This window comes from Oncorhynchus mykiss, chromosome 8 (genome assembly GCF_013265735.2).
Source record: "Oncorhynchus mykiss isolate Arlee chromosome 8, USDA_OmykA_1.1, whole genome shotgun sequence".
NCBI lineage: Eukaryota > Metazoa > Chordata > Actinopteri > Salmoniformes > Salmonidae > Oncorhynchus > Oncorhynchus mykiss.
The window spans coordinates 77678415-77706076 of NC_048572.1; the positions used below are offsets into that span (position 1 = coordinate 77678415).

Consider the following 27662-nt stretch of genomic DNA (forward strand, 5'->3'; position numbering starts at 1 on the left):
TTAAAACTTACTACCCTCTCCACTACTGTTCCATCGATGTGGATAGGGGGGTGTTCCCTTCGTGCAACCCTGTGTGTAACAAGGAACTGACCCACCCCCCCCCCCCCCCCCCCTACACAGAAGGAACTGTAGATAAAAATAAAATGTATATTGTATAATTTGGATATTGTGGCAAATAGCTGAACAAGTCATTCATTTTTCACGTGTTGCTTAACCAATGTACTCATCTCAGTTTGATATTTGGTGTCACAGCTTGTTTGCTTACAAATATACCTATTTTTTACAACATTGCTCATGGTGCATTGAGAAGACATGTTCAGGTGTCCAGAACCGTGGAAAATGTACTTTGGTACCTGGCACAAAATTGATTATATTTTATAGCACTCTACCCTAGATCTTACAATTCTTTATATATGGGGGCTAACACTCGTCCTCCACACCTTTGCCACTGTGTGTGTGTGTGTGTGTGTGTGTGTGGAGAGGCTCAGGGTGCCGTTCTGACTAATTAACACTCTGTCTTTGTTTGTTTTGTTTGTCTCCGAGTCGTCGCTCGCGCTCCTAATTGCACAGAAAAGCTATTTTCACATCAAAGACAAACACTTTACAAACCAACCAAATCGAAGACTTTGTACTTTAAGTTGATCAAAAATTATTCTCTGTGGTGCTATACGTTTCGTATGTTGTTTTTTTGCTCTGTAATTGTCTTTTGACATCCAGCAAAGAACCAGTAATGAATCATATGCAATGACAGAGAGGTGTGTGTAGGTGTACTCTACATGTGTGTGCTTCCAGGGCTTATGCCTCGGTAAGATTTAGTTTAGTGGGCTAATGCGGTCTTGAACCACACTGGCCACCTGCGTTAGAAACCCACTTGGTCACACAGTGAGCCCCCATGACCTCTGACCTCTGCCCTTTAACCCTTGTCCTTGTCCTTTAGGTATGATGAGCCACCCTCCCATTCCCATCACAGAGCTGGCTGAACACACAGAGATACTCAAGGCCAATGATAGCCTGCGTCTGTCTCAGGAGTACGAGGTGAGAGCGACAGCATGGAGGATGGATGAGCATGAGTCCTAGGACCTGGTTTTCTACTCAAGGATGTGTACCAGTTGCCCCTTGCAAACTGAAATGGCATCCTGTCCTAGACTCCTATAAATGAGGAGAAAATATTGCAACGTTTTTTTCCATCCTTTAACTCTTCATCTCTGTTTCCTGGTCCTCTCAGTCTATTGACCCTGGTCAGCAGTTCACCTGTGAGCCTAACCCCAACCTTTTACCTCTCTGTGTTGTAGTCCATCGACCCCAGTCAGCAGTTCACCTGGGAGCCTAACCCCAACCTTTTACCTCTCTGTGTTGTAGTCCATCGACCCCAGTCAGCAGTTCACCTGTGAGCCTAACCCCAACCTTTTACCTCTCTGTGTTGTAGTCCATCGACCCCAGTCAGCAGTTCACCTGGGAGCCTAACCCCAACCTTTTACCTCTCTGTGTTGTAGTCCATCGACCCCAGTCAGCAGTTCACCTGGGAGCCTAACCCCAACCTTTTACCTCTCTGTGTTGTAGTCCATCGACCCCAGTCAGCAGTTCACCTGGGAGCCTAACCCCAACCTTTTACCTCTCTGTGTTGTAGTCCATCGACCCCAGTCAGCAGTTCACCTGGGAGCCTAACCCCAACCTTTTACCTCTCTGTGTTGTAGTCCATCGACCCCAGTCAGCAGTTCACCTGGGAGCCTAACCCCAACCTTTTACCTCTCTGTGTTGTAGTCCATCGACCCCAGTCAGCAGTTCACCTGGGAGCACTCCAACCTGGAGGTGAACAAGACCAAGAACCGTTATGCTAACGTCATCGCCTATGACCACACCCGCGTCGTCCTTGCCCCCATAGAAGGTTCTAGTCCAGGTACAGTTATGAGATGTTGGCCTCACTTGTAAGACAATAAATCATTGTACAGTGAATGACACCCTTCCTCTTGTCCAGGTAGAGGTCAAATACTGGATGGATTCAATTCAGATTGTAGTGGAAGTTGCAGGGACCCAGATAAAGTCTATAGTCCTGAACTAAGACATTTTCAATGATGTCAATCGAACTTAACAACTCTCCTCTTCCCTCCACATTCTCCCCCTCCATATGCAGGTATCCTGGGCAGTGACTACATCAATGCTAACTACATAGACGGCTACAGGAAGCAGAATGCCTACATCGCCACACAGGGCCCGCTGGCAGAGACATTCGGGGACTTCTGGAGGATGGTGTGGGAACAGAGAGCAGCCTCTGTGGTCATGATGACCAGACTGGAGGAGAAGTCACGGGTGAGATGGGACAGAGATAGGAGAAGGCAACACTCATCCACTCACTGACATGATCTACTGTAGGGCAACACTCATCCACTAGGTGTTATCTACACTGTTAGATAAAAGGGTTCTTTGTTTGTCCCAATAGGAGAACCATTTTTGGTTCTAGGTAGATCCCTTTTGTGGTGAAAATGTGACTCACCACCTGGATTTGGTCTTATGTAGCAAAATTTTAAATGGTGTTTTTTACATTGGATAAAAGTAGAGACTCAGAACTACAAAATGGCATATCATGCACTGCATTTTTGAGGAGCAATGGGAAAGTTAATCTGCTTTGAAAGTTGATAAACTTGTAAACTTTTGCTTTAAATAAAACCACTTTCTGTAAAAATTAGAAACATGTAATATCTTAAAATGTAGCTAGCTAAACTATCTTACCTGTATACATCATCATGCATGATGGACGTGTCTCCCTGTGAGGAATGCCATACCACTGTTGCTCTTAGTTTGAAGATGTAATCCGGAGACAGGTGTTTTCTCCATTTCTTTATCTATCATACTCTAATACCACTGATTTCAGAACTCGATCCTCCAGAAAGTGGAGAGCAACACTTATGCAGCTCCACTACACTATACATTTTTTTTTTTAAAGCTGTGTTCGACAGGATTACCAACACAGACTGACCAGCATAAAATAGACAGAAGCCCTCTATATGGCAGACCAATCCGAACTCCCCTCTCTGGATGACCAGCCCACTCATTATCTCAGCCAAGCATGACTAGTGGGAAGGTATTTTTCTGTGGCTTAACCAACAAGGCTAGAAATGTAACAATTGTATTCGTATTTACAGATTACATACAAGTTTGTTATTAAGGCACATGAAAGTTTACATTTTCTAGAAGGCATTTTCTGCAAAAAAAAACAGTTTCCTGAAACTTGTCACAACCAATAATAATTAGAACCATTTACTGGTGAAAGGGTTCCCCGTAGAACCTTGTATTAGTGAAAGGGCTCCACTTGGATCCAAAAAGATTGTTATTGTCAAAGGGTTCACCTATGGCAACAATTGAAAACCCTTTATGGTTCCAGATAGCACCTTATTTTCTAAGAGTGTGCTGTAGGGCAAAACCCAGCTACTATGAAGGGGACTAGGGCTTTGTCATTCACTGTAAGGTGGAGTCATCCACTATTTAAGGGCTCTGTCATCTACTGTAGGGCAATACTGTCATCCATTCAGTGTCATCCAATAGTCTAGTTCACTGAAGGTTACTAGGAGGTTGTCATCCACTGTAGGGCACTTTATAGGGCACAGTCATGAATCATCCACTGAGGATGAGAGTGTACTGTCATCAGCTGTAGTCAATTGGATACCATCCATTCAAAGGCACTGGAAGTAGGTCAAGACAATTAGGCTGATAGATTAGTCTTTTTTGGTTGTCAAGTTGTTTTTATGACAATAATAATGAGGATGACTATGATGATGACTTTAAATTTAACATTGATGACGAAGATGAGGTGCTGCTGCTGATGTTGTTGAGGATGATGATGTTGATAATGTTGCTAATGTTACTGTTGATGATGATAATGTTGTTGATGCTGTTGTTGTTGTTGATGATGTTGATAATGTTGTAATGTAGTTGATGCTGTTGATGATGATGTTGATGCTGTTGATAATGTTGACAATGTTGTTTATGCCGTATATGATGATGTTGTTGATGCTGTATATGATGATGTTGATAATGTTGTTGATGCTGCTGATGATGTTGATGTTGATAATATTGTTGATGCTGTTGATGATGATGTCGTTGATGATGTTGCTGTTGATGATGTTGATGATGATGTTGTTGAAAATGTTGATGATTATGATGTTGTTGTTGATCATGTTGTTGATGATGATGTTGCGGTTGTTGATTATGTTGTAATGTTGATGATTATGATAATGTTGATGGTGTTTCTGTTGATGATGTTGATCATGTAGATGTTTTTGATGATGATGTAGATGTTGTTGATGATGATGTTGTTGAGAATGTTGATGATGATTGTTGTTGATAGTGATGGTAATGATGATGTGTTGATAATGTTGATGATGTTGTTGAAAATGTTATTGATGTTGCTGTTGATGATAATACTTTTGTTGATGATGTTGTTGATAATGTTGTTGATGATGGTTATAATGTTGTTGATGATTATGTTAATAATGATGATGATAATGTTGTTGATGATGATGATGATGATGGTTATAATGGTGTTGATGTTGATGACGATAATGTTGATGATGATGGTTATAAGGATGTTGATGATGATAATGTTGTTGATGACGATGATGAGGATGATGATGATGATAATGTTGACAATAATGTTGTTGATGATGATGATGATGATAATGATGGAAATGTTGATGATAGAGGGTAGAGCTGCCGCTTTCAAGGAGCGGGACTCTAACCCAGAAGCTTGTAAGAAATCCTGCTATGTCCTCCAACGAACCATCAAACAGGCAAAGCGTCAATACAGGACTAAGATCGAATTATACTACACCAGCTCCGACGCTCGTCGGATGTGGCAGGGCTTGCAAACTATTACAGACTACAAAGGGAAGCATAGCCAAGAGCTGCCCAGTGACACCAGCCTACCAGTAACCTCCAGCTAAACTTCTATGCTCGCTTCGAGGCAATTAACACTGAAACATGCATGAGAGCATCAGCTGTTCCGGATGAACGTGTGATCACGCTCTCCGCAGCCAATGCGAGTAAGACATTTAAACAGGTCAACATTCGCAAGGCCGCTGGGCCAGACTGATTACCAGGACGTGTACTCCAAGCATGCACTGACCAACTGGCAAGTGTCTTCACTGACATTTTCAACCTCTTTCTGTCTGAGTCTGTAATATCAACATGTTTCAAACAGACGACCATAGTCCCTGTGCCCAAGAACACTAAGGTAACCTGCCTAAATGACTACCGACCTGTAGCACTCACGTCTGTAGCCATGAAATGCTTTGAAAGGCTGGTCAAGGCTGCTCACATCAACACCATTATCCCAGAAACTCTAGACCCACTCCAATTTCCATCCCGAACAAACAGATGATGCAATCTCCATTGCACTCCACACAGCCTGATCCTCAACACGGGGGCCCCTAAGGGGTGCGTGCTCAGTCCCCTCCTGTACTCCCTATTCACTCATGACTGCACGGCCAGGCACAACTCCAACACCATCATTAAGTTTGCTGATGACATAACAGTGGTAGGCCTGATCACCAACATCGATGAGACAGCCTATAGGGAGGAGAGAAGAGACCTGGCCATGTGGTGCCAGGACAACAACCTCTCCCTCAATGTGATCAAGACAAAGAATATGATTGTGGACTACAGGAAAAGAAGGACCGAGCATGCCACCATTCTCATCGACGGGTCTGTAGTGGAGCAGGTTGAGAGCTTCAAGTTCCTTGGCGTCCACATCCCCAACAAACTAATGGTCCAAGCACACCAAGACAGTCGACAAACGACAAAACCTATTCCCCCTCAGGAGACTGAAAAGATTTGGCATGGCTCCTCAGATCCTCAAAAGATTTTATAGCTGCACCATCGAGAGCATCCTGACGGGTTGCATCACTGCCTGGTATGGCAACTGCTCGACCCCCGACCGCAAGGCACGACAGAGAGTAGTCTGTATGGCCCAGTACATCACTGGGGCCAAGCTTCCTGCCATGCAGGACCACTATACCAGGCGGTGTCAGAGGAAGGCCCTAAAAATTGTCAGAGACTTCAGCCACCCTAGTCATAGACTGTTCTAGACTGCCGCGGCTTTTGTGGCGCGATGGGTAACGATGCTTCGAGGGTGACTGTTGATGTGTGCAGAAGGTCCCTAGTTCGCGCCCGGGTATGGGCGAGGGGACGGTCTAAATTTGTACTGTTACAGCAGCATGAGTGAAGGAAGCTTTGTTGCGAAATAGGAAGCCGATTCTAGATTTAATTTTTGATTGGAGATGCTTAATGTGAGTCTGAAAGGAGAGTTTACAGTCTAGCCAGACACCTAAGTATTTGTAGTTATCCACGTATTCTAAGTCAGAGCCGTCCAGAGTAGTGATGCTGGATGGGCGGGCAGGTGCGGGCAATGATCAGTTGAATAGCATGCATTTAGTTTTATTTGCGTTTAAGAGCAGTGGGAGGCCACAGAAGGAGAGTTGTATTACATTGAAGCTCGTCTGGAGGTTAGTTAACAGTGTCCAAAGAAGGAGAGTAGGGAGGAGAGAGGAGAGGAGAGAATAGAGGAGAGTAGGGAGGAGAGAGGAGAGGAGAGAATAGAGGAGAGTAGGGAGGAGAGAGGAGAGGAGAGAATAGAGGAGAGTAGGGAGGAGAGATTATGTTAATGTTGATAATGATGATGATGTTGATTATGATGATATTGATGATGTTGATTATGATGATAATGATGTTTATGATGATGATGATGTTGATGAAGATGTTAATGATGATGATGTTTATGATGTTGATGATGTTATTGTTGTTGATGATGATAATGTTGTTTATGATGTTGATAATGTTGTTTATGATGTTGATGATGATGTGATGTTAATGTTGATGATGATGGTAATGTTGTTTATGATGTTGATGATGACCCGACGATTATGACATTGATGTTGTTGTTATTGATGACGATGATGTTACTGACAATGATAATTTTGATAACAGTGATGCTGATGAAGGTGTCTCCTGCTCCTGTAGATAAAGTGTGACCAGTACTGGCCAAGCCGGGGTACAGAGACCTATGGGATGACTCAGGTCACCATACTGGACACTATGGAACTGGCCACATTCTGCGTGCGCACCTTCTCCCTGCAGAAGGTCAGTACACACAAACGCATGCACAAATACTGTGCACACACACATGCATAGAAGCACACTTATGCACTCACACACACACACACACACACACACACACACACACACACACACACACACACAAACTCCACTTCACCTCCCTTGTCTTTTTTCCTTCCTCTCTACTCCTCTGTTCTTTTGGTAAATCCCCTGTCATTTGCTGTTGATTAATTTACTGTCATGCCCCATGATACTTCTACACTGTCGGCTAATGAACCAGAAACAATTTGAAGGGATTTGAATTCAGATCTGTGCCGTCACCCTATGAGAAAAGAGCAGAGAACAAAGAGGCTGTTGTTAGGCAGTAGTTAACGGAGCATTGCATTCTAGCCAGTCAGTTTGAGCCTGTGTTACTGCTACTAGAATAGCATAGGTCCTGAATATTCTACCTAATCTAGGATATAGAGCCATACCAGGCCTCAGTGTCCCAAATACAGAAACTAAAGTAGGCCAGCTGTCTTTGAAGTGTTTTGAGGTTTTGTACATGAATATGTCAATTAAAATGTTATGTAATGTCTGGAAGCATAACTATTATGCATGTGGAGAACACAGATGCTTTTGTCTGGTTTCTGAAAGTTTCTGTGTCTCATAAAGTAGTAATGATAATACTGTTTTCCCCTCTCCTCTACTCTCTCCCCGCTGCTCTTCTCTATCCTCTCTATTCTCTAATATCTACTCTCCTCTATACCATCCTCTATTCTCACTCCTCTCGTCTCTCCTCTCGTCTCTCCTCTCCTTTCCTCTCCTCTCCTCTCCTCTCCTCTCCTCTCCTCTCCTCTCCTCTCCTCCCTCCTCTCCTCTTCTCTCTACTCTTCTCTCTCCTCTCTAATCTCTACTCTCCTCTCTCCTACCTCCTCTCTACTCTCCTCTATTTTCTCCTCTTCTCTCTACTCTCTCCTCTCCTCTCATCTACTCTCTCCTCCCTACTCTCTCCTCCTCTCCACTCTACTCTACTCTCTCCTTCTCTCTCCTCTTCTCTCCTTCTCCCTACTCTTCTCCCTACTCTCCTCTTCTCCCTACTCTCCTCCCTACTTTCCGCTTCTCCCTCCTCTCCTCTCCTCTCCCCTTCTCTCTCCTCTCTAATCTCTACACTCCTCTCTCCTACCTCCTCTCTATTCTCCTATATTCTCTCCTCCCTACTCTCCTCTTCTCTCTCTTCTCTCCTTCTCCCTACTCTTCTCCCTACTCTCCTCTTCTCCCTACTCTCCTCCCTACTTTCCGCTTCTCCCTCCTCTCCTCTCCTCTCCCCTTCTCTCTCCTCTCTAATCTCTAATCTCTACACTCCTCTCTCCTACCTCCTCTCTATTCTCCTATATTCTCTCCTCCCTACTCTCCTCTTCTCTCTCTTCTCTCCTCTCTACTCTACTCTACTCCTTCTCTCTCCTTTCCTCTCCTCTCCTCCCTCCTCTCCTCCCTCCTCTTCTCCCTCCTCTCCTCCCTCCTCTTCTCCCTCCTCTTCTCCCTCCTCTCCTCTTCTTACTCTCCTCTCTACTCTCCTCTCCTCCCTCCTCTCCTCTCTACTCTCCTCTCTACTCTCATCTCTACTCTCCACTCCTCTTCTCCCCACTCTCCTCTCTTCTACTCTCCTCTCCTCTTCTCCCTACTCTCCTCTTCCCCCTACTCTCCTCTACTCTCTTCTCCCTACTCTCCTCTCTCACAGAATGGCTCGATGAATGTGATAATAGTTATGGTAGTAATGATAACAATCTCTTCCCATCTCCTCTCCTCTCTCAGAATGGTTGTAATGAGCGGAGGGAGGTACGTCAGTTCCAGTTCACTGCCTGGCCAGACCACGGTGTACCAGAGTACCCCACTCCGTTCCTGGCCTTCCTACGCAGGGTTAAAGCCTGCAACCCCCCTGACGCTGGTCCTGTAATCGCACACTGCAGGTACGAGGACGCACACACAAACATATACTTTATACACATATACCCACACACACACACACATACAGTGCCTTGCGAAAGTATTCGGCCCCCTTGAACTTTGCGACCTTTTGCCACATTTCAGGCTTCAAACATAAAGATATAAAACTGTATTTTTTTGTGAAGAATCAACAACAAGTGGGACAAAATCATGAAGTGGAACAACATTTATTGGATATTTCAAACTTTTTTAACAAATCAAAAACTGAAAAATTGGGCGTGCAAAATTATTCAGCCTCCTTAAGTTAATACTTTGTAGCGCCACCTTTTGCTGCGATTACAGCTGTAAGTCGCTTGGGGTATGTCTCTATCAGTTTTGCACATCGAGAGACTGACATTTTTTCCCATTCCTCCTTGCAAAACAGCTCGAGCTCAGTGAGGTTGGATGGAGAGCATTTGTGAACAGCAGTTTTCAGTTCTTTCCACAGATTCTCGATTGGATTCAGGTCTGGACTTTGACTTGGCCATTCTAACACCTGGATATGTTTATTTTTGAACCATTCCATTGTAGATTTTGCTTTATGTTTTGGATCATTGTCTTGTTGGAAGACAAATCTCCGTCCCAGTCTCAGGTCTTTTGCAGACTCCATCAGGTTTTCTTCCAGAATGGTCCTGTATTTGGCTCCATCCATCTTCCCATCCATTTTAACCATCTTCCCTGTCCCTGCTGAAGAAAAGCAGGCCCAAACCATGATGCTGCCACCACCATGTTTGACAGTGGGGATGGTATGTTCAGCTGTGTTGCTTTTATGCCAAACATAACGTTTTGCATTGTTGCCAAAAAGTTCAATTTTGGTTTCATCTGACCAGAGCACCTTCTTCCACATGTTTGGTGTGTCTCCCAGGTGGCTTGTGGCAAACTTTAAACAACACTTTTTATGGATATCTTTAAGAAATGGCTTTCTTCTTGCCACTCTTCCATAAAGGCCAGATTTGTGCAATATACGACTGATTGTTGTCCTATGGACAGAGTCTCCCACCTCAGCTGTAGATCTCTGCAGTTCATCCAGAGTGATCATGGGCCTCTTGGCTGCATCTCTGATCAGTCTTCTCCTTGTATGAGCTGAAAGTTTAGAGGGACGGCCAGGTCTTGGTAGATTTGCAGTGTCTGATACTCCTTCCATTTCAATATTATCGCTTGCACAGTGCTCCTTGGGATGTTTAAATCTTGGGAAATCTTTTTGTATCCAAATCCGGCTTTAAACTTCTTCACAACAGTATCTCGGACCTGCCTGGTGTGTTCCTTGTTCTTCATGATGCTCTCTGCGCTTTTAACGGACCTCTGAGACTATCACAGTGCAGGTGCATTTATACGGAGACTTGATTACACACAGGTGGATTGTATGTATCATCATTAGTCATTTAGGTCAACATTGGATCATTCAGAGATCCTCACTGAACTTTTGGAGAGAGTTTGCTGCACTGAAAGTAAAGGGGCTGAATAATTTTGCACGCCCAATTTTTCAGTTTTTGATTTGTTAAAAACGTTTGAAATATCCAATAAATGTCGTTCCACTTCATGATTGTGTCCCACTTGTTGTTGATTCTTCTAAAAAAAATACAGTTTTATATCTTTATGTTTGAAGCCTGAAATGTGGCAAAAGGTCGCAAAGTTCAAGGGGGCCGAATACTTTCGCAAGGCACTGTATGTACACACACACACACACACCAACACACACACACATATACCCACACACACATATATACCCACATGCACATATATACCCACACACACACATATACCCACACACACATACACACACACATACACCAACACACACACACACATATACCCACACACTTACACCCACACACACACATATGCCCGCACACACATATACAGCACACACACACATACCCACTCACACATACACCACACACACATATACCCACACACACACACACACATGTACCACACAAACATATACACACACACGTACCCACACACATATATACCCACACACATTTACCACAGACCCATATACCACACACACATATACCCATACACACATATACCACACACACATAGACCCACACACGCATACACCAACACACACACATATACCCACACGCATATACAACACACACACATATACCACACACACACACATACCACACACACACATATACCCACACACATATATACCCACACACGCATATACAACACACACACATATACAACACACACACACATATACCCACACACACATATACCCACACACACATATACCCACACACACATACACCCACACACACATACACCAACACACACACACTTACACCCGCACACACACACTTACACCCGCACACACACACATACCCACTCACACATACACCACACACACATATACCCACACACACATATACCACACACATACCCCCACACACACATACCCACACAATTACAGTGGGGCAAAAATAGTTGAAGTGTACCTATGATGAAAATTACAGGCCTCTCTCATCTTTTTAAGTGGGAGAACTTGCACAATTGGTGGCTGACTAAATACTTTTTTGCCCCACTGTATACCACACACGCATATACCCACACAGACATGTACCCACACACACTCACATGTACCCGCACACACATTTACCACACACATATACCAGACACACATACCACACACCTGCGACATGTAAACAGCACATACTCACACACCCTGGATCCAGTCACCCAAACATGAGGCTGTCTTGAAGAATTGCCACTAACAGTTCAGTAGGTATGTTTACACTCATAGATATCTTCCTCTCTTTCTTTCTCTCTTTCTTACCTCTCTCAGCGCGGGTGTGGGTCGTACCGGTTGCTTCATCGTGATCGACGCCATGCTGGAACGGATCAGACACGAGCGCACGGCCGACATCTATGGTCACGTGACTCTAATGAGGTCACAGCGGAACTACATGGTGCAGACGGAAGACCAGTACGGCTTCATCCACGAGGCGCTGCTGGAAGCAGTGGCTTGTGGGAACACGGAGGTGGCGGCCCGGAGCCTGTTCTCCTACATGCAGAAGCTGGGCAAGGTGGAGAGTGGAGAGCACGTCACTGGCATGGAGCTGGAGTTCAAGGTAAACATAGAAATACATCACTGGCATGGAGCTGGAGTTCAAGGTAAACATAGAAATATATTCAATAGAACAGAAATACATCACTGGCATGGATCTGGAGTTCAAGGTAAACATAGAAATACATCACCGGCATGGAGCTGGAGTTCAAGGTAAACAGAAATATATTCAATAGAACAGAAATACATCACCGGCATGGAGCTGGAGTTCAAGGTAAACAGAAATATATTCAATAGAACAGAAATACATCACCGGCATGGAGCTGGAGTTCAAGGTAAACATAGAAATATATTCAATAGAACAGAAATACATCACTGGCATGGAGCTGGAGTTCAAGGTAAACATCACCGGCATGGAGCTGGAGTTCAAGGTAAACATAGAAATATATTCAATAGAACAGAAATACATCACTGGCATGGAGCTGGAGTTCAAGGTAAACATAGAAATATATTCAATAGAACAGAAATACATCACCGGCATGGAGCTGGAGTTGAAGGTAAACATAGAAATATATTCAATAGAACAGAAATACATCACCGGCATGGAGCTGGAGTTCAAGGTAAACATAGAAAGACCAGGTATTGAAATACATACAGTAGCATACATTTTGAATAGAAAACATGTTGAAATATAGTAGAAATACCGTTTTTCAATGCAAGTACAGACTAAATATTAGGAAGAATGTATTGCCCTTTAACTTTGTTCATAGGAACGTGTTTCTGTGGGGGGAAACTCAATCCCCCCTTCACCCCTCCCCCTCCCCCCAGCGTCTGGCCAACACCAAAGCCCCCACGTCTCGGTTCGTCAGTGCCAACCTGCCATGTAACAAGTTTAAGAACCGCCTGGTCAACATCATGCCCTATGAGACCACCCGCGTCTGTCTGCAGCCAATCAGAGGTCTGGAAGGATCAGATTACATCAACGCCAGCTACATTGATGGATACAGGTAAAGCTCAACCAAGGAAGAATAATTAGTAATATGGGCATCTCATTTCAAGGTATTGTTCCATGATACATGGACCAGTGGCCATATTTTGGGTCTCAAATTATGCTTATAATATAATTGAAAAATCCAAATGAAAGAAATGTTTCCATTCTATTTCTTTGGTGTCATCGTCTAATGTGTATAGGCAGCAGAGAGGTTACATGGCCACCCAGGGCCCACTGGCTGAGACCACAGAGGACTTCTGGAGGATGCTGTGGGAACACAACTCTACCATCGTGGTCATGCTCACTAAACTGAGAGAGATGGGACGGGTAAGGTTACACACACAAACACATCTGCACACGCATGCACGTATGCTCGCACACACACAGAAACACACCACACAAGCACACTCAGAGACACAAATATACGTACGTGATGCTATCTCTGTACCTCTGTGTGTGCCTGCAGGAGAAGTGCCATCAGTACTGGCCCGCAGAGCGGTCTGCTCGGTACCAGTACTTTGTAGTGGATCCCATGGCTGAATACAACATGCCTCAGTATATCCTCAGAGAGTTTAAGGTCACCGATGCAAGGGTGAGAGTGTGTGTGTGTGTGTGTGTGTGTGTGTGTGTGTGTGTGTGTGTGTGTGTGTGTGTGTGTGTGTGTGTGTGTGTGTGTGTGTGTGTGTGTGTGTGTGTGTGTGTGTGTGTGTGTGTGTGTGTGTGTGTGTGTGTGTGTGTGTGTGTGTGTGTGTGTGTGTGTGTGTGTGTGTGTGTGTGCGTGCGTGCGTGTATTTATGTGTCCACAATACTGTATATCCTCCTCAGACAAGGCAGGGTCAATGACGCAAGACTGTGTAACTGTGGATGTTGCTTTTAAATAACTTGTCCCTTTTGTAGCATATTTGATATTGGAATCAGACACCCTGACCTCTCCCCTCTATCTGCTCCTGGCAGCTAACATGTTCCTTCGACCCACAGTAGATTACACAGTAGTAAACCCTGTCCTCTCCTGATGCCCTTATCGTGTGTTTGTGTGTGTGCATGCTTGCATTCCTGTGCGTGTGTGTGAGCTGTCGATTACTCCAGCTAAGCCTGTCCTGTCCTGTCAATCAATCAATCAATCAATCAAATTTATTTTATATAGCCCTTCGTACATCAGCTGATATCTCAAAGTGCTGTACAGAAACCCAGCCTAAAACCCCAAACAGCAAGCAATGCAGGTGAAGAAGCACGGTGGCTAGGAAAAACTCCCTAGAAAGGCCAAAACCTAGGAAGAAACCTAGAGAGGAACCAGGCTATGTGGGGTGGCCAGTCCTCTTCTGGCTGTGCCGGGTGGAGATTATAACAAAACATGGTCAAGATGTTCAAATGTTCATAAATGACCAGCATGGTCCAATAATAATAAGGCAGAATAGTTTAATAGAATAGCTGTCCTGTCCTGTCCTGTCCTGTCCTGTCCTGTCCTGTCCTGTCCTGTTCTGTTCTGTCCTGTTCTGTCCTGTTCTGTCCTGTCGGCCCGTTGACAGATGTTGTATTGATCTCTGTTAAAGTGGAGTCACGCCGTCTGAGCAGAGAACAGACGTAATTGGCTAGAGACGGGCAGGCCACAGAGTCTGGCAGACAAGACAGGACTCATACACATATAAAGCCGACAGAGGGTTGGTGCTCAGCCACCAGAACAGACCTGATAAGACACAACTCTGGTAACAGATAGTACAATAGTTTGTTTGGCTAAATCAGTAGAAGGGACATCTCACCTTCACTTATCCACTCACATAAGGATCAGAGAATACCAGTAACAATATGGAGGATGGTTTGAGAAGTCATACTCAACATTGCTCTCATCAGCACTTCTTCTTCCCATTCTCGCATCAGGATGGCCAATCACGGACAGTTCGTCAGTTCCAGTTCACCGATTGGCCAGAGCAGGGAGTTCCTAAATCTGGAGAGGGCTTCATCGACTTCATTGGCCAGGTGCACAAAACCAAGGAGCAGTTTGGACAGGATGGCCCAATCAGTGTCCACTGCAGGTAAGAGTCATTGCCATAGCTATAGGTTTGACTAACAATGCTTTCCCCTGATATACTTCACACACCTCATTCTGATTACTGAGGTACATTAGTCTAGCCACTATGTGTGTGTGTGTGTGTGTGTGTGTGCAGTGCGGGTGTGGGGCGGACCGGAGTCTTCATCACTCTGAGTATCGTTCTGGAGAGGATGCGTTACGAGGGAGCTGTGGACATCTTCCAGACTGTCAAGATGCTGAGGACACAACGCCCTGCCATGGTACAGACGGAGGTAGGATTCACATTCTCACTGTTGAAAACCATGGATATCAGACAAGTACATGTGATTTCTCTGTGTCTGGAAGCCACGGTAATGGTAGGCTGTTGCTCTGTCCTGTCTATTTCCCTGGTTCAGGAGGAGTACCAGTTCTCCTACCAGGCTACCCTGGAGTACCTGGGGAGTTTTGACCACTATGCAACCTAAGAGAGGAGAGGAACTGTCATCCCTCCATCCTTCTGTTCAGATAGAGGTCCACAGAGACGAGGAACAACGAAAGAGAGGCGCAGACTGGAAAACGACTAAACAATTAACCTTATATCCCATTGGAGGGGCGACGCTACTAACAAGGAGTAATTATACAAGAACAACAACAGCAACATACAAAACAACAACAACATACAAAACCACAATAACATACAAAATAACAACAACAACATACAACACAACAACAACTAGACAAACGTCAAATAAAACCTGTACTCTCAGGAAAGACCTGCAAAGGATGTGTTGGGAGTCAGAGACAGACTATTACATGTGTAATCCTGCATATTCTTCTTACCTCAGTGTTTTATAAAACCTGTGTGTTGTGGTCAGCTATTTCAAAAACAAAACCAGTGATGTATAAAAGGACAACAAAAAGCCTGGATATCTGCTGCACCTTAAATGGGTTTTCTATCTTATCTTTCTATCTGTGGGTTTAGTGTACGAGGGGGGAACAATTCCACGTGTCTGTGGGTTTAGTGTACGAGGGGGGAACACTTCCACGTGTCTGTGGGTTTAGTGTACGAGGGGGGGACACTTCCACGTGTCTGTGGGTTTAGTGTACGAGGGGGGAACACTTCCATGTGTCTGTGGGTTTAGTGTACGAGGGGGGAACACTTCCATGTGTCTGTGGGTTTAGTGTACGAGGGGGGAACACTTCCATATGTCTGTGGGTTTAGTGTACGAGGGGGGACACTTCCATGTGTCTGTGGGTTTCGTGTACGAGGGGGGGACACTTCCATGTGTCTGTGGGTTTAGTGTACGAGGGGGGAACACTTCCATGTGTCTGTGGGTTTCGTGTACGAGGGGGGAACACTTCCATGTGTCTGTGGGTTTAGTGTACGAGGGGGGAACACTTCCATGTGTCTGTGGGTTTAGTGTACGAGGGGGGAACACTTCCACCTGTCCGTGGATTTAGTATACAAGGGGGGAACACTTCCACATGTCTGTGGGTTTAGTGTACGAGGGGGGAACACTTCCACGTGTCTGTGGGTTTAGTGTACAAGGGGGGAACACTTCCATGTGTCTGTGGGTTTAGTGTACAAGGGGGGAACACTTCCATGTGTCTGTGGGTTTAGTGTACGAGGGGGGAACACTTCCATGTGTCTGTGGGTTTAGTGTACAAGGGGGGAACACTTCCACGTGTCTGTGGGTTTAGTGTACGAGGGGGGAACACTTCCACCTGTCCGTGGATTTAGTATACAAGGGGGGAACACTTCCACGTGTCTGTGGGTTTAGTGTACAAGGGGGGAACACTTCCATGTGTCTGTGGGTTTAGTGTACGAGGGGGGAACACTTCCACGTGTCTGTCGCTCTGCATTCGTGGTGTCTGTTGCTGCCACAGCTAGTCCTGGTCCACAGCACGGTTTTAGATCTATAGAACTAGAAGGACGGTTTGAGCTGCATGTCTGTGATTGGACACCAGACTCTTCTACCCACAGTGCCAAGAGAAACCACGCTGTTCCGGGGCAGATGGGAAATTAACTTTGACCTCTAATGAGAAGGAGGAATGGTACCCGTCTACATCCAGCATACATGATGATCCATGAGCTGCAGGTTGAGGTTGCCTGTAGGCACAGATCTAGGATCAGTACCTTCCTGAAATCATAATCTAAACCATTTGGGTGGAAAAACAAAACTGACCTAAGATCATTGTCTGGGGGCAACCTCACCCTACTCCAAGTGTGGATCAATATTATTACCAGTCAATGTTCAGTCATCCATGCTTTGCTTGTTATGTTCTGACATCTTACTACATAGAGTAATGACAGTAAAGGTTAAACACAGTTTAGGCAATTCCATTTCAATCCCAGCCAGTCATTTCGGGAGATGCACTGAAATTACGTGTATGAATTGAAAATTGGCTATATTTTTATTGGAAGACCATTTCAATGAATGAACAGAATTTTAGTTAATTTCCTTAATTGACTGGAGTGTTTTTTGGGGGGAAGATTTTCCACATTCTGCAGAAAATATTGTAATGATCCTATTCATTGTGGTTCAGTGTGTTTGCCTTATGTTTCACCATGTTGGTTTTCAGCTGCTTACCTTACATCTAAATGATCTGAGCTAAGCAGTGAGCGTCATAATGTAGCTTACACCTTGAAATCTGCCACTCTGCATTGAAATGGTCCTGATGGCTCAGTGTGTTGGAGTATGGTTCTGACAACACAAAGGTTGTGGGTTCAAATCCTGCTTGGGCTACATATACAGTAATGTGTATGTGTGTTAACGTTGAGTTGGATGAACTTTGTTTGCTTGATAAACACAAGTCCTCATGGGTTGAGAGTAGAACTAAAACTCTCTTCTCTTTCCCACAGTAAGACAGGACTCTTCACATCTTCTCTCCGCTCTGTCTCTGCTTGTAGTCCTACTGTACAGAAAAACTCCAGCATCCCCCACAATCCCTTTAGATATCATCCTTGATATCTTATTGATTTGACATTCTATAATCTGCAGTAGGCCTAACTGACGTCGAGTTAAGCAGTATTGCCCGAAGGGGGTGTGGTAAATGGCCAACATACCATGGCTAAGGGCTGTTCTTATGCAAGACGCAATGTGGAGTGCCTGGATACAGCCCGTAGCTGTGGTATATTGACCATGTACCACAAACCCCTGAGGTGCCTTGTTGCTATTATAAACTGATTACCAACTTAATTAGAGCAGTAAAAATACATGTTTTGTCATACCCGTGGTATACGGTCTGATATACCACGGCTGTCAACCAATCAGCATTCAGGCTCGACTACCCAGTTTATAAAAGTTCTTTATAACACAGTTTATAGGCCTGACTGACGTATAGAGGTGAAACAAGTGGGTCATAATTATTATCATCAAAAAAGAGCCTTATTGTTGACCTTTTGATATGATTTTTGAAATATGTATCGTTCTATTTTGTTACTGTTATAGCTCTTTGTTTTTACTACTTTTTGATTTGTTTAATTGCTGTTTATTAGGGGAAAAGGAATCAATATAACCAATGAAATGTTGTTTACTTGGCAAGCCAATTTTTCTGTATGATATCGTCATAGTTTTTTTAATGGTCATTTTTAAGTGCTTTCTTATTTGCTTTAGTATATCGTATACAGAACCTGCGTAGAATGCTATTTGATACTGCTGTCCTCATAGACAGATACTTAGATTCAGACCTAGTTTCAGTTTACAGCCCCTATCATAGCACCAGTGGTACGATCCAATTGCCAAAAGGGGTTTAGGGTGTCAGGGCATAGAGAGTTTAAATGTCGAGCAAAGTACAGTAGTCGGTGAAAGTCTGTTGCACTGTATTCAGTGAACCGTGGCGTTTCAGCTCGCTACTACAGATAGATGGAGAGTATAATGGCATTTTGACACAAAAGGAAAGGCCACACAAAAAGACAGATGGACAGACCCTCATTACTTTAATTAACAGCGGAATTATCTTGATATGAAATTTAAGTGTGGTCCAAACGTCTAGTGGAAAAACAAGTCTAAATCTGGTGTGACTTAAAATGAACCTTAAAATGATGACTACATAATATATACACTGAACAAAAATATAAACGCAACATATAAAGTGTTGGTCCCATGTTTCATGAGCTGAAATAAGATCCCAAGAATGTTCCATACTCAAAAAAAGCTTCATCCTCTAAAATGTTGTTAACATCCCTGTTAGTGAGCATTTCTCCTTTGTCTAGATAATCCATCCACCTGTCAGGTGTGGCATATCAGAAGCTGATTAAACAGCGGGATCATTACACAGGTGCACCTTGTGCTGGAGAGAATAAAAAGCCACTCTTAAGTGTGGAGTTTTGCCACACAACACAATGCCACAGATGTCTCAAGTTTTAAGGGTGTGTGGAATTGGCATGCTGACTGCAGGAATGTCCACCGGGGCTGTTACCAGAGAATGTAATGTTAATTTCTCTCCCATATGCTGCCTCCAATGTTGTTTTAGAGAATTTGGCATTGTGTGGGTGAGCGGTTTGTTGTGAACATGGTGGCCGTGGGGTTATGGTATGGGCAGGCAGGCAGTAAAATCTTTGAAATTGATAAATGTTGCATGTATATTTTTGTTCAGTATAAATATACTTGACATAAAAGACGCACAGAGTAAACATGTGTCATCAAACGAGGACCAGTTCCTATGACATCACATGATGATCATCATCACCTTTAACCTGGTACCTGTTATTTCCTTTAAACCCTGGATGTAGATAATATTGAATGTTGACTTTGTATTAAAAGCAGGATGATTGAATATACCACATAATGAGTCATTTAGTTCCTCTGTTCTAGTATGTGAGTGTCTGACAGCTGGCTGAGAATCATGCACTGTAAAACAAGGGAAGACTGAAAACAAGACTGAAAACAAGCGAAGACGAGCAAGGAGAAAGCCTTCATCATGAGATGAATCTCAAGGAGTTGGAAGGTGTGAACTTCCAAGTGTATGCTTGATATTCTTCCACTAGATGGAGTACCTTTCTTGCTGGAACATAGCTCCTTACTGCTTCCATAAATGCATTCACAGTCACACAGATGCTATACTGACACATGGTTTTCTTTGAGCCCAAATGGTTTTCTTTGAATCAAATACAATTTTATTGGTCGCATACACATATTTAGCGGGCATTGGGAAGGTGTAGGGAAATGCTTGTGTTCCTAGCTCCAACAGTGCAGTAATATCTAAAAATAAACAACAATACACACAAATCTAAAAAGTAAAAGAATGAAGAAATATAGAATATTATTAGGAGCAATGTCGGAGTCTAGGATATATATAGCAATTCGACCATGAAGACCTGATTCACACAGTCTCCTCTGAACAGTTGATGTTGAAATTTGTCAGTTACTTGAACTCTGAAGCATTTATTTGGGCTGCAATTTCTGAGACGAGTAACTTTATTGAACTTATCCTCTGCAGCAGAGGCAACTCTGGGTCTTCCTTTTCTGTGGCGGTCCTCATGAGAGCCAGTTTAATCATAGTGCTTGATGGTTTTTGTGACTGCACTTGAAGAAACAAAAGTTCTAGAAATTTTCCAGATTGACTGACCTTCATGTCTCGACTGTCGTTTCTCTTTGCTTATTGGAGCTGTTCTTGCCATAATATGGACTTGGTATTTTACCAAATAATCTATCTTCTGTATACCACATTGCCTTGTCAACTTGACAACTGATTGGTACAAATGCATTAAGAAGGAAAGAAATTGCACAAATGAACTTTTAACAAGGCACACCTGTTAATTTAAATGCATTCCAGGTGACTAACTCATGAAGCCGGTTGAGAGAATGCCAAGAGCGTGGCTATTTTTTTTTTTTGTTGTTGTATTTTTACCCCTTTTTCTCCCCAATTTCGTGGTATCCAATTGTTGTAGTAGCTACTATCTTCGCTACAACTCCCGTACGGGCTCGGGAGAGACGAAGGTTGAAAGTCAACCCAACCAAGCCGCACTGCTTCTTAACACAACACATCCAACCCGGAAGCCAGCCGCACCAATGCCCCGGAGGAAACACCGTGCACCTGGCCACCTTGCGCCCACAGGAGTCGCTGGTGCGCGATGAGACACCCCTACCGACCAAGCCCTCCCTAACCTAGGCCAATTGTGCGTCGTCCCACAGACCTCCCGGTTGTGGCCGGTTACGACAGAGCCTGGGCGCGAACCCAGGGACTCCCAGGGACTCGCTGCAGTACAGCGCCCTTAACCACTGCGCCACCCGGGAGGCTAAAGGGTGGCTACTTTGAAGAATCTGAAATATAAACAATATTTTGATTTGTTTAGCACTTTTTTTGGTTCCTACCTGATACCATATATGTGTTATTTCAAAGTTTTGATGTCTTCACTATTATTCTACAAAGTAGAACATTGTAAAAATAAAGACAAACCCTGGAATGACTTGTTCCGCGTTTTGTTACATTACAACCTTATTCTATTTTTTATGTATTTTTTATTTTTTATCCTGGCAAATGGGGTCAATGTAAATAGTCCGGGTGGCCATTGGATTAATTGTTCAGCAGTTCTATAACATAGGGGTAGAAGCTGTTAAGGAGTCTTTTGGACCTAGACTTGGCACTCTGGTACCTCTTGCCGTGCGGTAGCAGAGACAACAGTCTATGACTTGGGTAACTGGCTTCTTTGACAATTTTTGACCCTTCCTCTGACACTGCCTACTACAGTTGAAGTCAGAAGTTTACATACCTAAGTTTGCATTAGGTTGGAGTCATTATAGCTCATGTTTCAACCACTCCACAAATTTCTTCTTAACAAACTATAGTTTTGGCAAGTCGGTTAGGACATCTACTTTGTGCATGACAGGTCATTTTTCCAACAATTGTTTACAGGCAGATTATTTCACTTATAATTCACTGTATAACAATTCCAATGGGTCAGAAGTTTACAAACACTAAGTTGACTCTGCCTTTAAACAGCTTGGAAATTCCAGAAGATGTCATGGCTTTAAAATCTTCTGATAGGCTAATTGACATCATTTGAGTCAATTGGAGGTGTACCTGTGGATGTATTTCAAGGCCTACCTTCAAACTCAGGGCCTCTTTGCTTGACATCATGGGAAAATCAAAAGAAATCAGCCAAGACCTCAGACAGAAAATTGTAGACCTCCACAAGTCTGGTGGAGCAACTTCCAAACACCTGAAGGTACCACGTTCATCTGTACAAACAATAGTATGCAAGTATAAACACCATGGGACCACATAGCCGTCATACCGCTCAGGAAGGAGATGCGTTCTGTCTCCTAGAGATGAACGTACTTTGGTGCGAAAATTTCAAATCAATCTCAGATCAACATCAAAGGACATTGTGGAGATGCTGGAAACCGGTACAAAAGTATCTATGTCCACAGTAAAACGAGTCCTATATCGACATAACCTGAAAGGCCGCTCAGCAAGGAAGAAGCCACTGCTCCAAAACCGCCATAAAAAAGCCAGACTACGGTTTGAACTGCACATGGGGACAAAGATCGTACTTTTTGGAGGAATGTCCTCTGGTTGGATGAAACATAAATGGAACTGTTTGGCCATAATGGCCATCATTATGTTTGAAGCAAGCCGAAGAACACCATCCCATCCATGAATCACGGGGGTGGCAGCATCATGTTGTGGGGGTGCTTTGGTATGTATATGTAGATATATTGAAGCAACTTCTCAAGACATCAGTTAGGAAGTTAAAGCTTGGTTGCAAATGGGTCCTCAAAATGGACAATGACCACAAGCATACTTCTAAAGTTGTGGCAAAATGGCTTAAGGGCAACAAAGTCAAGGTATTGGAGTGGCCATCACAATGCCCTGATCTCAATCCCATAGAACATTTGTGGGCAGAACTGAAAAAGTGTGTGCGAGCACAGAGGCCTACAAACCTGACTCAGTTACACCAGCTCTGTCAGGAGGAATGGGACAAAATTCACCCAATTTATTGTGGGAAGCTTGTGGAAGGCTACCCAAAACATTTGACCCAAGATAATCAATTTAAAGGCAATGCTACCAAACACTAATTGAGTGTATGTAAACTTCTGACCCATTGGGAATGTGATGAAAGAAATATAAGCTGAAATAAATCATTCTCTACTATTATTCTGACATTTCACATTCTTAAAATAAAGCGGTGATCATAAATGACCTAAGCCAGGGAATTTATACTAGGATTAATGTCAGGAATTGTGAAAAGCTGAGGTTAAATGTATTTGGCTAAGGTGTATGTAAACTTCTGACTTCAACTGTAGGTCCCGGATGGCAGGAAGCTTGGTTCCAGTGAAGAAATGGGCCATACACTACCCTCTGTAGCACCTTACGGTCGGATTCCGAGCAGTTGCCATACCAAGCAGTGATGCAACTGGTCAGGATGCTCTCTGTAGAACGTTTTGAGGATCTGAAGCCCCATGCCAAATCTTTTCAGTCTCCAGAGAGGGAAAATGTGTTGTCGTGCCCTCTTCACGACTCTCTTGGTTTGATGTGGACACCAAGAAACTTAACTCTCGACCCGCTCCACTGCAGCCCAGTCAATGTTTATGGGGGCCTGTTCAGCCCTCCTTTTCCTGTAATCCACAATCAGCTCCTTTGTCTTGCTCATATTCAGGGAGAGGCTGTGTTCCTGGCACCACACTGCCAGGTCTCTGACCTCCTCTCTATAGGCTTTCTCATCATTGTCGGTCTAGCGCTGCTGTGTCGTCAGCAAACTTAATGGTGTTGTTGGAGTCGTACTTGGCCACGCAGTCGTGTGTGAACAGGGAGTATAGGTGTGGACTAAGCACGCACCCCTGAGGGGCCCAGTGTTGACGATCAGTGTGGCAAATGTGTTGCTGCCTAACCTTAACAACTGGGGGCGGCAGGTAGTCCAGGATCCAATTGCATTGGAAGGTGTTTAGTCCCGGGGTACTTAGCTTAGTGATAAGCTTTGTGGGCACTATGGCATTGAATGCTGAGCTGTAGTCAATAAACAGCATTCTCACATAGATGTTCCTTTTGTACAGGTGGAGAGCAATTGAGATTGCGTCATCTGTGGATCTGTTCGGGCGGTATGTGAATTGGAGTGGGTCTAGGGTTTCCGAGATTATGGTGTTGATGTGAGCCATGACTAGCCTTTCAAAGCACTTCATGGTTCCCGACTTCAGTACTATGGGGTGGTAGTCATTTTGACAGGTTACCATCGCATTCTTGGGCACAGGGACTATGGTGGTCTGCTTGAAACAGAGATTGAAAATGTAATTGAAGACACTTGCCAGTTGGGCTGTGCATGCTCTGAGTACACACCCTTAATATTAGACATCACGCACCAGCAGTTATTGACAAATAGACATACACCCTTACACGTCTTACCAGACGTAGCTGCTCTGTCCTGCCGATGCACAGAAAACACAGCCAGCTCTATATTATCCATGTTGTCGTTCAGCCACGACTCTGTGAAACATAAGATATTAGAGTTTTTAATGTCCCATTAGTAGGATAGTCTCGCCCTTAGAGCATTGAGTTTGTTTTCCAGTGATTGCACGTTGGCCAATAGAACCGATGGTAGTGGTGATTTACTCACTAACCTCTGAATCCTCACAAGGCACTCTGACCTTCTCCCTCTATATTTCCACCTTTTCTTCATGCGAATGACAGGGATTTGGGCCTGGTCTCCAGAAAGTAGTATATCCTTTGCGTTGGACCATTAAGTACCAAAACAAGGTTGAAGGTAATAGGCTTGATGACTTCATCTTCAACCATCCATAGATCTCCTTGTGATAGGGGAAATTGAAGCTTGTGACAGGGGGAATTGAAGCTTGTGACAGGGGGAATTGAAGCTTGTGACAGGGGGAATTGAAGGGGTAATTCAATGCAAGCTTGACTAAACAATATACAGAAACGCTTTACGCTCGACCACTCAGTTTTCCACCACAAAACACCAGAAAATGACCAAGAGTTGAACCAGCACACCTGCTTTTACACTATGATGTGACTATTAGATGTACAATGTTTCTTTTGAGAAACATATTTAAAATGAATAGTTTCACCATAATAAAACAAGAGTTCAGTTCACATAGGGCTGTTGCAATCATAACATTTTGTCTGACGGTTATTACCATGCAAAAGAGCAAGTGTGCATATGAAGTGGCTATGTTGAGTGTAAAAGTGACCATTTGAAACAGGTCCTATATGCTAGATTGAGTTATTTGGCCACTTTAGTTGTGAATGATACAAACCTTAGAATGTCTCAGAAATAAAAACATATATGGGCTGTATGATATGACTATAGGCTATTGATGATTTTAGAATGTAGCAACAAAAAAAGCTTGCGCACACTGTTCTTTCATCAAATGATGATATTTTCACATCAGGCTATTCTCTATTTAATCTCGTCTTTAATAATATGTAAAAGTAGTTTCGATATAGAATGGCCCATTATCAAAATGGAAGGAACAGGGGCAGGAGAATAAAGATGGCATCCATATGCACTAGGAGGCAGTTTTCCCTTTGGTTTGTTTTTCAGGCTACTCCGGTTATTTCACTCCACACATCAACCACTGTTTGAGGAGCATGCAGCCTCTAGCTGTGCAACGTGATATTCCACCCAAACTCTGTATGCCATGGGCTCTCCAACCCTGTTCCTACATTTACCAAGTGCCTTTTTTCGGAAGCCAAGTGAAATCCGTTCATCTATAGTAACATGTTTTCACAACGACAGCCTCTCTCTCTGCCTGCTGGAGAAAGGAATGAAGGACAGAGAGGAGGAGATGAAAACGCACGGTGGTGATGAAATATTCTGTATCTAAAGGTAATGTGAGAGCCTATTAATTATGAAAATATAAATATATATTACTAGGCTATTCAAAATAAAATCCAAATTCACTATAATTGTAGGCTTAGCCACCATGCACAATCAATGAGCCAACAGCATCGCCTAGGCCTGTACGTTCTCTTCCAGACTCATTAATAGAGTGTTTGGAGAGTAGCATAAGGTAACCATACCATACAGTATGCATAATAAAACAGCCCACGCTCATAGGCCATTACTAGAATGTGTTTAATTTCAGAGTATAGGCTAGACCAGTGGTTCCCTAACTTCTCATAGACCCGTACCCCTTCAAACATTCAACCTCCAGCTGCGTACCCTCTCTAGCACCAGGGTCAGCGCCCTCTCAAATGTTGTTTTTTGCTATCATTGTAAGCCTGCCACACACACACTATACAATACATTTATTAAACATAAGAATGAGTGTGAGTTTTTGTCACAACAAGGCGTGTGGGAAGTGAGAAAGAGCTCTTATAGGACCAGGGCACAAATAATAATATAATAATAATCAATAATTTGGCTCTTTATTTAGCCATCTTATTTGTTCATTTAAAATGGTGAATAACTCACCACAGGTTAATGAGAAGGGTGTGCTTGAAAGGATGCACATAACTCTGCAATATTGGGTTGTATTGGAGAGTCTCACTCTTAAATAATTGTCCACACACAGTCTGTGCCTGTATGTAGTTGTCATGCTAGTGAGGGCCGAGAATCCACTCTCACATAAGTACGTTGTTGCAAAGGGCATCAGTGTATTAACAGCACGATGTGCCAAGACAGGAAACTCTGAGCGCAGCCAAATCCAGAAATCTGGCAGTGGCTTCTGATTAAATTACATTTTCACAGAACAGCTTGTTGTAATTTCGATGAGGCTCTCTTGCTCAGAAATCGGTAAGTGGACTGGAGGCAGGGCCTGAAAGGGATAGCGAATCCAGTTGGTTGTGTCGTCCATTTCGGGGAAGTACCTGCGTAATTGTGCACCCAGCTCACTCAGATGCTTCGCTGTATCACATTTGACATTGTCCGTAAGCTTGAGTTCATTTGCAGACAAAAAAATCATAGAATGATAGAAATACCTGTGTCTCCAACTTCTTAATCATAGCCTAAAAAAAAATCCTGCACAATAAATAAAGTTGCGGAGAGTCCCTGTAATGCTAGATTCAGATCATTCAGGAGAGAAAAAACATCACCCAGATAGGCCAGTCGTGTGATAAAGTCATCATCATGCAAGTGGTCAGACAAGTGAAAATTATGATCAGTAAAGAAAACTTTAAGCTCGTCTCTCAATTTTAAAAAACGTGTCAATACTTTGCCCCTTGATAACCAGTGCACTTCTGTATGTTGTAAAAGCATTACATGGTTGCTGCATCATTGCATAATGCAGAAAATACACGAGAGTTCAGGGGCCTTGCTTTAACAAAGTTAACCATTTTCACTGTAGTGCCCAAAACGTCTTTCAAGCTGTCAGGCATTCCCTTGGCAGCAATAGCCTCTCAGTGGATGCAGCAGTGTACCCAAGTGGCTTCAGGAGCAACTGCTTGCACGCATGTTACCACTCCACCATGTCTCCCTGTCATGGCTTTTGAGTCATCAATTCAAATACTAACAAATCTTGACCACCAACATCCATTTGATGTCACAAAGCAGTGCAGTACTTTAAAACTATTATCTCCTGTTGTCCTTGTTTCCAGTGGTTTGCTGAAGAGGATGTCTTCCTTAATTGACCACCTATAAAAGTAACGGACATATACCAGGAGCTGTGCCAGGCCCG

The 27662-nt window shown here is 43.6% G+C and overlaps 1 protein-coding gene across 5 annotated transcripts in view; it reads left to right on the forward strand.

Annotated features, from left to right (window-relative positions):
* The window catches only part of LOC110530680 (receptor-type tyrosine-protein phosphatase S), a 138940-nt gene extending 119064 nt beyond the window's left edge, over nt 1-19876 (forward strand). For all 5 annotated transcript variants that reach the window (XM_036986334.1, XM_036986332.1, XM_036986330.1 and 2 more), the window contains 12 exons: nt 938-1035; nt 1762-1897; nt 2132-2307; nt 7012-7131; nt 8902-9056; nt 11873-12158; nt 12923-13101; nt 13286-13412; nt 13552-13677; nt 14961-15115; nt 15248-15383; nt 15507-19876. In XM_036986334.1, coding sequence (XP_036842229.1) covers nt 938-1035; nt 1762-1897; nt 2132-2307; nt 7012-7131; nt 8902-9056; nt 11873-12158; nt 12923-13101; nt 13286-13412; nt 13552-13677; nt 14961-15115; nt 15248-15383; nt 15507-15575 — 1763 coding nt within the window. In that variant the 3' untranslated portion in view covers nt 15576-19876. The remainder of the gene's footprint in view (nt 1-937; nt 1036-1761; nt 1898-2131; nt 2308-7011; nt 7132-8901; nt 9057-11872; nt 12159-12922; nt 13102-13285; nt 13413-13551; nt 13678-14960; nt 15116-15247; nt 15384-15506) is intronic.
* The last annotated feature ends 7786 nt before the right edge of the window (nt 19877-27662 follow it).